The 13,200-nt window shown below is 36.4% G+C and overlaps 1 protein-coding gene across 5 annotated transcripts in view; it reads left to right on the top strand.

The window, feature by feature from the left end:
* Positions 1 to 5,886: 5,886 nt before the first annotated feature.
* AP1AR (adaptor related protein complex 1 associated regulatory protein) overlaps positions 5,887 to 13,200 on the top strand; it is a 47,152-nt gene continuing 39,838 nt past the window's right edge. For 2 of the 5 annotated variants that reach the window (XM_031943444.1, XM_031943441.1), the window contains exon 1: positions 5,893 to 6,350. In XM_031943444.1, coding sequence (XP_031799304.1) covers positions 6,271 to 6,350 — 80 coding nt within the window. In that variant the 5' untranslated portion in view covers positions 5,893 to 6,270. Of the gene's footprint in view, positions 6,351 to 13,200 lie in introns of all 5 variants that reach the window. The other 3 variants (XM_031943445.1, XM_031943443.1, XM_031943442.1) reach the window with 3 other exon arrangements.

The raw sequence follows: 13,200 nt of genomic DNA, 5'->3' as shown, positions 1-13,200 counted from the left end.
GAGAGAGAGAGAGCTCTCTTAGAAAAGCTAACCGGGCTATATTGAAGGACACAATAAAAGATCTGAACTTTTAGCACTTGGCTGTGTTTGGGTGATCATTACTCTTAACCTAAACTAAGGCTGCCTCCAGAAAACTTCCTCAAGAAACCTGCTTCCAGAGAGAACCATTATATTTTTAAAAAGAAAAACACCATAATTAACAGAGAAAGTAACTATGCTGAAAGGACCACAGCTCTCTTGAAATAGCAAAACTAGTTAGGACAAAAACATTTTCCATGAGAACACATTTCCAATTTTATAGTTGAAGCCAAAGGCAAAATATGACCCAGTTTACAAAAATTCAGTCACAAGCAATTTTGAGATAAGTATAAAAAGATAATGAATTGAAAGTGAAACTGCATTATAGGGAACTCCTTATGGTTTTGAATATTTGTTTCACTTTGTTAGAATTTGAGACATAAAGCTTTTGTGGTTCAAGAATTCAACAAAAATGGAATCTATCACATGGTTTTTCCCATCGTTACAAGAGCATTCAAGGCCCAAAAGAGGTAGTGAAACCAGGACACAAATTGTTTGACTGGAAATCTATAAACTTCATTTCCATACCTAGCTCTCTCTCACTTTAAAATGTGCAGAGTGATCAAGATTCTCGTCCCAACCTTCTTCTTCCTCTCATGGCAAGAATTAATTTCCCGTAGAGAAGAATCAAGGGAAAAGAGTTAAAAAAAAAAAAATCTATTCTTCCCCACTTTGAATCATACAACACCACATGCTTCATATGTATAGGTATGGCTAGTATGAGATACTCCATTTGTATGGGTAGAGAAAGTTGGGTATGAGTTTCCAAGGCTATCTATAATAAAGAGAGAGGAGAGAACTGACTGAAAAGGGTCCCTTAGTTGTCATTTTCTTCTACTACCAGTGGGTTCACTGAGACTTAAATATGAATCATAAGAATCCCTAATAAATCCCTAATAAAGTTCTCACATAGTGTTATGCCACAGTTCCCTTTTGATGTCCTGACCCAGTTTCTCCAATTGTCCTATTTAGTTACTCTGCTTCAGGTTATAACCTTTCCCTCTTAATGTTGATGAGATAAAGGTTTTATATCTTTAGGCTATAATCATTCCTTCTTAATGTTTGACAGGATAAAGGTATAGCTATCCATTTTAGACATCATTAGAATATCAGTACCAGTACCTCCCTCCACTGTTGTCATCCTAGGTGCCTCACCCTATTAAGTTATTCCCATCCAGGTACCTCCCCCATTATGTCATTGTTCTTGTTATCCTATAAAAATCCTGCTATCCGGATACTCTGGTCTGGATTCTTTGAGAGGATAGTCTCATTCAGCCCTGGGACCAAACATGGATTATTTGGTCCCAGTATATCTCTCCATTTAATAAGCTATTGAATTGGTCTCTAATCTCTGCTTGCTCAGTTTCTCTGGCATTACAATAGCAAAGTGAAAGAACATGTACTGATGAGGGAAAGTTCAGAAAAATAGGGGAAATGGTACAGTTCAGTGAGAGAGATCAGTCCAGTGGTGAATGAATGAAAAAGTCTTTCTTAAATGTTGTTCATGTATTAGACACTGAAAGAGCTGGTGATACAAATAGAAAATATTCAATTTTTTATTATTTTATTTTACAAATAAAAAAAAAAAATAGCACCAGCTCTTAATGAGGTCATATTCTAATAAAGATTTTAGCTGCAAACCCTAGTAGGTTTGCAGTAGTAAGTAACCTAGTAGCAAAGTATAGTAGTAAAGCAGTTGGTAATGATCTTCTCTGTCATTTCTATTAATAAAGTCATGTTTATTTTTAATATTAAACTATACTTCAGTGCCAAGGATTTTGATGAAAAAAATTTCTTTTCTCCATCTTTAGTTGAGGAGAGGTATGGGAGGATGGGGAAGAAGAGGGCAAGCTATAGCACCTTCAGAGATACCTGCTGGGCTACATCTCCACAAGAATTAAGGCTATATTTATTAAAAGGTAAGAATTAAAACTAGGAAATTCTTCAAGACTCTTTTTTATGTCCAGGTAAATTCCTGGGAAGCCACAGTAGCTGGAAAGAACATAGAGAAGAATATAGTAGAAGAAGTAAGAACACTTAATAAATGCTTGTTAATTAATTGTTTGTGATGACCCCATATTTTAAAATCAGCCGGAGTCAGGAATTCAGGTTAAGGGAAAATCTTCAATCTTTATTCTCAGTAGAGGTGAATAAGGATCGGAGGTGAAGGGGGATCGGAGGTGAAGGGGAATTCACGATAGCAATGTGTGCCGCTGAGTCAAGAAGCCAGCCAGACCAGAAGCCAGCCAGCCTTCTCTCTTTCGCTCCTCTCTCTGCCCCTCTGCCTCCACCCACCAAAATCATCATTTCCTACACAACACATCAGGACTTGCACAAAGTGGGCGGGGGCCATTCTTTCTCCAAGCATATATATTAAATAAAGTATGGTCCAATTACTATTTAGCCTCACGTGCTTGGGAACTCAGTGCATCAAACTCGAGCTTCAGCCCATTACAATTGTAGACTTGCTTTAACTCACCCTAGAAATAACTAAATAAGTAAGATCAAAGGCAAAGGAAAACTATTTTGAATTCTTTTTTGAAAATGCATTTAGTTAAATACTCTACTAGTTGTATATCTAGTCTAGACATAATGGATTATATAAACTCTAGAGAAGGGCATTACAAATTCTCCTAGTTCTGTATGCCTTCTACTTGAAGTTAAGAAAGCTAAACTCAATTTCCAAAAAAATCTATAACAATAAACTATTTTTTTAGAAAGCTATCTCTCAGATTTCTTTAAGTTGTCTTAATGATTATCTTCATACATTTATAGGAAAAAAGGTATAAATAGCTCTTAGCAATTTGTTATGTTCTTCCCACTTTTCAGATCTCATCATTTCAACAAATGCCTCCAAGCAGTTATATGGATAAGCAATTAACTCTCCTTATGATAAAGTCAGATTTGCTTTTTTAAAAGTTCAGTAGAATCCTTACCCAAATGAGTGACTTATTAACCCATGTGCAGTTATATCTCAAAAACCACTTCAAAGAAAGTACTTAAGAAATTTCAACACATGTTGTAAATTGAAGAAACTAAGTAAAGTTCAAAGTTACACAATTTATAATGGTAGACTTTGAGCAAGGAGCTTTGTCTGCTGATTTGCATTATTCTAGTCTAGATTATATTTTCTAGTTTGCTGGACCTAAAAACAACAACAACCACCACAAAAAAATATATGTTCTGAGTTTGGAAGCCTAAATCTTGATTCTTTATCTCTCTAAATTAGTTTGAAACTAATTGCTCTTAGAAATCACTTTTCTCTGAAATACTAATTTATTTAAAAAAAATTTCCTCCTTTTTCTAGCAAGTTTTCAGTCCTTTATTGAGTCCAGGATTAAAAACTACTCAGGAATCATTCAGAAATAGAAAAATAGCTCATTTGTCTCACACGAAAATTGTGAACCTGACATTTTAAGTGCTTATCAGAGAGATCTCCTGATTATAATGATGGCCTTGATATGGGTTCTGGATTTGGATGAACCTGAATGGAAACTGGTCTTGGACAAACTGTCCAAAGATTCAAATAATTATTCCAAAACAATACTATCATTAGTAATAGAAAGCATATTTAATCAGTAACAAAACAAAATTTTGTTTAAGATTTAACCAAGAGAGGCAGAAGTTTGAAATGTCTGTATGGCAAAGAGAAAGAAATCCGAATACTTTCTCCATATTCAAACTTCCATGTCTAAAGGCAGTATAGTTCTTTCAGTATTCAGTCACTTTCTTGGAATGCTAATTATTTAAGAAAGCTATATAAACTCTCCAAAAAATAAATAAATAAATAAAAATAAATAAAGGCAGTATAATTACAGGAGGCCAGGTGAATTAGGAGGCGCATGATGTAAGAAATACCATAGAAACCTTCTGCTGTCATTTGGTCTTGTTTTGCATTACAGGCTGTTCAGGTGGGAATGCTGGTACAATGAATGCAAACAATTTCTACTAGGCTTCAAGTCATGAACCATAATTAATACATAAATGCAATTAAAATTCAAAGTCTTTAAAAATGCTTCATCTCTTAAAAGTATCAAATGGTCCCAGCAAATTTGTTGATTTTGCTTATTATTTCAGCAGGAAACAACTGAGAAGAAATTTCCTCCATTAATACACACAGTTCTGCATTGTTTGCAACTTTTAGTTTGGAAATCGAGAAGTTAAATAACTTAACAAGTCACATAGCCAGTATGGATCTGATCTTCTTGATTCCAAGGCTAGCTCTTTAGCTACTACTTCATTATTCTTTTTTGATCCAACAATTTTTTATAAAGCAATGCACAGCACTAAGATTGGAAAGCAAGAGTACAACAATTACAATAGCTTATAGAATCCTTTGTAGCCCCCGTGGAGCTCTTGTGCAACTCCTCCTTACTGTAACCAATCAGTAAGCCAAGTTTTGTCAAAATTAAATTTTATTAATTTTAAATTTAAGTTTATTAAATTTAATTAAATTTTTCCTATGAAATTTTCCTGTCTTTGGCTTAGGCTGAATCTTTGCTGAATCCTTTTTTGGTCCATCATGGCATTCTGTCTCATCCTGTCTCTTCCCCTCCTCCCCCATGCCTCATGGGTCTTTCCTCTTCATATAGCCAAATTTTTTGAGATGCTAATAATCAATGGCATACTCCCACCTCATGGTGCGTTCCCTTTCTCTTTGTTAATTGTGAGTTTCAGTAGGGAACTTGTCTTCTCCGTGCCATTTCATCTATAATCATAAATCTGTATCATATGATCTATAATCATAAATAAACCTACCTTTTGAACAAGGAGAAAGACCATTGTGAATTCTTCACATGTGAACTGTTCATCTCAATCTCATTCAAATGTATTTTCTCTTTCAGCAGTGCCTCCAGAATTTATTGTTCACATCTTCTATCACCTTTCCAACAGTTTCCTGGTGCGATGAAACCCTAGGGTTTCTCTAACTATGAGTGTTGTGGAAGAATCTTTAATATGGATCTCAGATTGCTCCCGTGCAAAATTAAGAAAGTTGGACTAGATCAGGGGTTCTTAACCTGGTATCCATGAATTTTAAAAAATAAAAAATAACTTTCAACATTAGGTGTCCCCCAAGTCTTTGGGCGGTATTAAGTTACTGATTAAAATGCAGACGATTTTTAGCACACTGTATAATTGATTTCCTTTGTACTTGTGTATACTTTTGTACATTTAACGATTTTTTTCTGAGGACTGCATAGGCTTCATCAGAATATGCCAAAAGGGCCTTCTCCTTCTCTCCCCCATCCCGGCCCCCAAAGTGTAAGCGCTCCTGACTGTGACTACTTTGTTTCCCAGTCTTTACTACAGAAGATGTTTTTCTGTGAATGAGATCTGTCAACCTTTGACCCCGGTAATCCCACTACTCTCAAAAGACAATATTCCTTTGGAATCCTATTTAATCTTCCAAGCGTAAATATTGCCCGGGATGCTGTTTAACCCTTAGGATGCAATAATCACAGGAGTGAAAACCTCAGTGAGAACATGCAGGACGGAAACTATTGTCATTTTTCTTATTCTCGAATCCATCTCTCTCTTATCTCGGGGCCGAGAGAGCCAAACCATTAGTGGGAGTTCTTGAAGGCTCTATCGATGAATTTCCTGCTTTCCCGTAAGGGAAAAGTAAAGTAGAAGGCAGGGTTAATGCAGGCGAAAAAAGAATCTTCCGGCAAGCCTGGGGAGACATTTCCGCTCAGCCGCCGGAAGTGATGCAAGCCCTCAGTCTCTGGGAGCGTAGCCAGCTTCAGAGCAAGAGGAGAGCCTGGCGGGGGCGGGGCGAGTTTAAGCGAAAAAGGAGGGGGCGAGGCCGGAGACGTGCGGGCAGGGCGGGGTCTTGGAGCCGGACTCTGAAGGGAACAGTTTCCTCCACGTGGCCGACGAAGGTGCCGGGGGGGGGGGCGGGGAAGGCCGAAGAGACTGAGGGAACGCTGCACGGATGAAGAAAGTCAGGAGGGGCCAGGCTCAGGCTCCGCTTCCTCACGCGGCCGTCACTTGGCTGCTGAAGTACTAAACGCCTTTGTTCTGCGCCCGTCCCGGCTTCCCGCCGCTCTTGGCACTCCCCACCCCCACCCTGCCTGGCTAGCGGCTCCTCGCGCCCATGCGACTGCAGCGTTCGGAGCTGGGGAGCGGGCGCGCGCGCGAAAGCCGGGCCTGCTCGGTCTTGAGGTCGGGGGCGCGACGAGCGGCAATGCGATGGGGAACTGTTGCTGGACGCAGTGTTTCGGGGTCCTCCGCAAGGAAGCCGGACGGCTCCAGCGTGGCGGTGGCGGAGGGTAAGCCCGGGGGGAGGGGCGCCAACCCCCCGACTCCTCCTCTTCAGCGCTTGGGCTTCGTGGGGGACCCCTCTCTCCCCAACTTTTAGCTCTCCTGGGTTCCGCTGCCAACCTTGTATTTTATCCTCCTTCGCGCTCATTGGTGAGAAATGTCAGAAAAGAGGCTCAGTTGTCAGAAAAGAGGCTTGTGCGTTCCAAAGCCCTAACACACCCTGGGTGGAAGGTGGAAACCCAGCCAAAGGACAGGGCTTCTCTTTTGAATCCTTGCTTTTCTTTCCTACAGAGGTCTTAGAATTTGGAGGGTGTCACGAATAGATTTTTAATGCAAATAATTGAGAAAATAGAGTTTTACAAAAAGGGAACTGCAGTCACTAATTATTAGTCCTTAATATATAGATATGAACAGGGTGTTACAAGACAATGCAGCTTTAAGCTAGCTATTAAGGCTTTAAACTGCACTGAGACTTTTAGGACAACTCTGTATGGATATAGGAGGATAAAAAAAAATATATGTCTATAATGGTGGGACTTAAGTATTTAATCGCTGCCTATCATCTTTCCTAAAGGGATCGTAGGACTTAAAAGTTGTTGCAGATGGAGTTTTGACGGAAGGAATTGGGAAAATAGAATAAAAGAAATAGAAGCTACCGTTAGTAATTATTAGACCATCCTAAATATGTGTGTATACACATACATTTATGTACACATATCTGTATCAAATATACAATATGAGGCTATTATAAATGGGTTTTTAATGAGAGTGATATGTACAGCAGTGGAAGAAATATTAATGAATTGTAGTCAAATTATTCCATATATTCATGTAAATATGGTGTTACAAGGTAATACAGTTTTAAGCTAACTGCTTAAAACTGCCTTTTGACTTTTAAGATACTATATGTATACATGCATACATGTCTTTATATATAGATGGGACTTAATTATTTATTCGTCTTTTCTAAAAATATCAGGATTTAGAATTTGTGGCAGATGATTTTTTTACGGAAGGAATTTGAAAAATAAGAATAAAAGAAGTAGTAAGAAGTTATTAGGTCATCATATCTATGTATACGTATACATATGAGATTATTATATATAGATTTGTAAGGAAAGTAATTTGGAAAATAGATTTTAAAAAATAGTAATGAGCTATAGTCACTACTTTTAGGTTCATCATACACACACACACCTAATACTGGTCATGTCACTTTCCTTTGGGCACTCATATAACATTAATGATGACAGCAAGAGGAGCATTATACTTTATTGGAAGTCTTTTGGAAGTTGTATACTGGTCCTTGTCCACACTGTAGGATTTAAATCAATCCGCCCAGTCTAGTCTCCTTGCAGAGCAACTTATTTATGGACAAAATTCCAGTTCTTTTCATGTATCTTTTGCACAGCACTCCTAAAATTTTAGGATTGCCCCTTTCAAAGAGAATTAAAATAATGCTTCTAAAATACTTTTCTGCAGTTTTCACTGCTTTCCTGAGGTTTCAACTAGAGTTGAAACTAGTTTCATCCCTAACAGTAATAGACTGAAGACATCTGCGGTCAAATACACCTGTTTACTCCTTTTATAAAATGAGGGGACATTCTTGTATTTAATTCACAGGGTTATTGAAGTGTACAGGTGATGTGGTGCTCAACCTGGGGTCAGAAAGATCCAAATTCAAATCCAACCTTCAGACACTTTCTAGATGTGCAATATGGGCTAGTCATTTAGTTGCTGTCTTCCTAAGTAAATGGGATAATAATAGCACCTATCTCTCAAAAGTTGTTGTAAAAATTGAATGAAAAAAGTATGTAAAGTTCTTTGCAAAACTTAAAGCACTTTATGAATTCTAACTTATTATTACTATTGTTTTTCTTTAAAAAAAAAAAAAGTATTTTGGAAGTCTTACAGTGCTCCATATTATTAGTTTATGTCATATACTATTATGCGTGTCCTGAAACATAGATTTCTAGATCTAAGATTGCATACAGCCTAGTTACAGAACATACTCATGCAGTACCATCAAGGAATAAAAATAAAGTTCAAGTAACTGATTTCCGATTCTTAAAGTGACCAGTCTTAAAAGTTGTAACTTTTTTTTACTCAAATGCATTATACACATCCTAACTTATCTAAAAGTTGAGGGATGAGCAATTTGAATCTTGGTTCTGAAAATGTCTTAAACTGTGTGGTTAGGTAGACTAAATTGATCTCTAGTAAGACTGGGGTTTTTTGATTTTGGGGTTTTTTGCTTTTCCCTGTTAAATTGTCATCAGTCATTTTGAAGATCCATAATTTGCTATTTCTAATTTATGTGAGTAAAGCTAAGTAACCAAGTTTATGAGAAATATATCCTGACCAATGGAGCAAAAGAGGTAGAGTTTTGAGGATATTTATTGGGAGAAGCTAATGCTACTTAGAGATCCTTTTCACTTAATTTCCAGATTTGTTGATGGGCTCTGAGAGGTTTAAGTTCCAAAAAGTCATTTGTTTGGCTTTTAAGTGCTTTATGTTGGGTTTTTAAAATGATATTTTCACTAGTCTAAACATGTTTTCCTTAGAGTTACATTGGAAATAGTCTCCAGCCTCTCTCTAGTTTGGCAACAGAAATGGTAAAGGGGAAAACAGTTTTAAAAATTGCTTGTTGATAATTCATAGAGTATATTTGAGATCAAAGAAATCTATTTCATAGGCACATTTGTGTACAAAACTTCTTGATGAAGAAGTCACTAAATTTAAAAGGATCGAATTTGAGTTAATAACGGAAAAGTCTGAGCCAATAAGAATATGCATAAACATTATTCATTCAAGACTTATTAAAATTGTCTCATAGAGCTATAGACCTACTTTTCTATATCCATAATTAATAAGTTTTGATACAATTTCTTTACTTAATTTTTTAAAAAAACCTGTTTTATATTTTGTTTTATTGTGGGACATTCCTTGGTTATAAAGAGTGGATGGGATAGAATCTACTTAAGAATTGCTCTTTCTTCAGACCAGATGAGGCAGTGAGTAGAGGAGCAATATATCACTTAGATGGCCCAAAGATAAGCAGCAGTTAGTTCTTACCCCTCACCAGATCAGTTACTTTAAGGAGGAAAGGGTAAACTCAAATTTCTTTCTCATCATTATCTCCTTCAAATTTCTCCTTTCACATTCTGCCCTGACCTGTCTACATCCACATGGCATGGCCTACCAGATACTCCCTCTTACCCTTCCTTCATTTCTGCCTTTGATGATTTCTGAAAAATGTCTAGGCTTTTTTTTCCCCATCATGATTTTCAGGGAGTCCAATAATCCTTAAATTGTCTCTTCTAGATCTATTTTCCAGGTCAATTGTTTTCCCAAAAATATATTTTACATTTTCTATTTTTTCATTTTTTTGTTTATGCTTGACTGATTCTTGATCTCATTGAGTCATTCATTTCCATTTGTTCAGTTCTGATTTTTAGTGAATTATTTTCTTCATTTACATTTTTTAGTTCTTTTTGTATTTGTCCAATTGAATTTTTAAATGAGTTGTTTTGTTCTGTGGATTTTTTTTTTTCCATTTCACAAATTCTGTTTTTCAGGAAGTTGGGTTTTTTATCCATTTTGTCAACTCCATTTTTTTTTTAATAATAATGTTTTTTTTATTTTCAAAACATATGCACGGATAATTTGACACCATTGACCCTTGCATAGCCTTGTGTTTCAGATTTTCTCCTCCTTCCCCCCACTCCCTTCCCTAGATGGCAAGCAATTCAGTATATGTTAAACATGTTAAAATGTACGTTAAATCCAGTATGTATAAACATATTTATACAATTCTCTTGCTGCACAGGAGAAATCAGATAAAAAAAAGAAAGTAAATGAGTAAAAAAACAAAATTCACATGAACAACAACAAAAAATGAGAATGTTATATGTTGTGATCCACATTCAGTTCCTACAGTCTTCTCTCTGGCGGTAGATGGCTCTCTTCATCACAAGATTATTGGAACTGATATTAGTCATTGTTGGAAAGAGTCATGTTCATCAGAATTGATTGTCTTAAGATTAGAGGGGAAGCAATAAACTGGGAAAACTTTTTTACAGTCAAAGATTCTGACAAAGGCCTAATTTCCGAAATATATAGAGAATTGACTCTGATTTATAAGAAATCAAGCCATTCTCCAATTGATAAATGTTCAAAGGATACGAACAGACAATTTTCAGATTAAGAAATTGAAACTATAGTCATATGAAAAGGTGCTCCAAATCACTATTGATCAGAAAAATGCAAATTAAGGCAACTCTGAGATACCACTACACACCTGTCAAAGTGTCTATGGTGACAGAAAAAAATAAGACTAATGTTGGAGGGGATGTGGGAAAACTGGGACACTGATAGATACGTTGTTGGTGGAATTGTGAACGACTCCTATTACAGGTCAATTCTCCAAGAGCTTCCACAGCTGTGAATCATAACATTTGAAGGAGTTGCAAGGCAGTCTTTGCTGACACAGGTGTCCTAGTCTGAAGACTGGGAATGAGATAAATTGGAGTCAGAGGGAAGAGGAGAGAGGTCAGACAATGCAACAGCCTCTCAGAGGTCAGAGAACAGCAACTACCTCTCAGTCTCCTTGTATCATCCTCTCACAAGAGGAGATCCATTCTGGGTTGGATCTCCAGCAGCCACTGTCAGGTGGTTCCCATGTATTCCAAGAGCTCTCCAGTATATTCCAACAGAATCCAACCATTCTAGAGAGCAATTTGGAACTATGCTCAAAAAGTTAGCAAACTGCACATATATACCCTTTGATCCAGCAGTGTTAATACTGGGCTTATATACCAAAGAGATCTTAAAGAAAGGAAAGGGGCCCGTATGTGCAAAAATGTTTGTGGCAGCCCTTTTTGTAGTGGCTAAAAACTGGAAACTGAATGGATGCCCATCAGATGGAGAATGACTGAATAAATAGTGGTATATGAGTGTTACAGAATATTATTGTTCTGTAAGAAATGACCAATAGGATTTCAGAGCATCCTGGAGAGACTTACACGAATTGATGCTTAGTGAAATGAGTAGAACCAGGAGATCATTATACATGGCAGCAACAATATTATCTGATGAACAGTTCTGATGGATGTGGCTCTTTTCAACAATGAGATGATTCAAACCAGTTCTAATTGTTCAGTAATGAAGAGAATCAGCTACACCCAAAAAGAACGATGGGAAATGAGTGTGGACCAAAACATAGCATTTCCACTCTTTCTGTTGTTTGCTTACATTTTTGTTTTCCTTCTCAGGTTTTTCTTTCCTTCTAGATCTGATTTTTCTTGTGCAGCTAGATAAGTGTATAAGTATGTATACATATATTGGATTTAACATATACTTTAACATATTTAACATTTATTGGACTATCTGCCATCTAGGGGAGGGGATGGGAGAAGGGAAAAAGTTGGAACAGAAGGTTTTGCAAGGATCAGTGTTTAAAATTACCTGTGCATATGTTTTATAAATAAAAAGCTATAATTAAAAAAAAAAAGAATTGATTCTCTTATAATATTGTTGTTACTGTGTACAATGATCTCCTTGTTCTGCTCATTTCACTTAGTATCAGTTCATGTAAATCTCTCCAGGCCTTTCTAAAATCATCCTCCTGATCATTTCTTATAGAACAATTCCATAACATTCATATACCATGACTTATTCAGCCATTCCCCAAATGGTGGGCATCCACTCAATTTTCAATTTCTTGCCACTCTGAAAAGGGCTGCCACAAACATTTTTGCACATGTGGGTCCCTTTCCTTCCTAAAAGATCTCTTTGGGAGATAGGCCCAATAAAAACACTGTTGGGTCAAAGGGTATGCACAATTTGATAACTTTTTGAACATAATTCCAAATTGCTCTCCAGAATGGCTGGATCCGTTCATAACTCCACCAATAATATATTAGTGCCCCAGTTTTCCCACATCCCCTCCAATATTCATCCTTGTCTTTTGCTGTCATCTCGGCCAATCTGACAGGTGTGTAGTGGTATCTCAGAGTTGTCTTAATTTGCATTTCTCTGATCAAATTTGGAGCACCTTCTCATATGATTAGAAATAGTTTTAATTTCTTCATCTGAAAATTGTCTGTTCATATCCTTTGACCATTTATCAATTGGAGAATGGCTTGAATTCTTATAAATTTGAGTCAATTCTCTGTTTTAGAAATAAGGCCTTTATCAGAACTCTTAAATATAAAAATGATTTCCCAATTTATTGCTTCCCTTCTGATCTTGTTGGCATTACTTTTGTTTGTACAAAAACTTTTTAACTTAATATAATCAATATAATATAATATGGTGGCTAATTATGAGTTCTAATTATAACTTCTTTAGACAAAAATTCCTTCCTTCTCCACAGATCTAAAAAGTAAACTATCCTATATTCCTCTAATTTGCTTATAATATTACTCTTTATGTCTAAATCATGAACCCATTTAGATTTTATCTTGTTATGTGGTGTTAGGTGTGAGTCTAGCACTATTTTTTTTCCACACTAGTTTCCAGCTTTCCCAGCAGTTTTTGTCAGTGAGTTCTTATCCGAAAAGCTGGGATCTTTGGATTTGTCAAACACTAGATTGCTATAGTTATTGCCTATTTTGTCCTGTGATCCTAACCTATTCCACTGATAAACTACTCTATCTAGTACCAGATGGCTTTGATGACTGCTGCTTTATAATATAGTTTTAAGTCTGGTACAGCTATGCCACTTTAATTAATTAGCTTTTTTTTTCCCATTAATTCCCTTGAAATTTTTTACCTTTTTTTCTTCCAGATGAATTTTGTTACTATTTTTTATAGATCTGTAAAATAATTTCTTGGGAGTTTATTTGATAAATAAGT

Source organism: Sarcophilus harrisii, chromosome 6, assembly GCF_902635505.1.
Source record: "Sarcophilus harrisii chromosome 6, mSarHar1.11, whole genome shotgun sequence".
Taxonomy (NCBI): Eukaryota; Metazoa; Chordata; class Mammalia; order Dasyuromorphia; family Dasyuridae; genus Sarcophilus; species Sarcophilus harrisii.
This window is presented reverse-complemented; position numbering and strand designations above follow the sequence as displayed.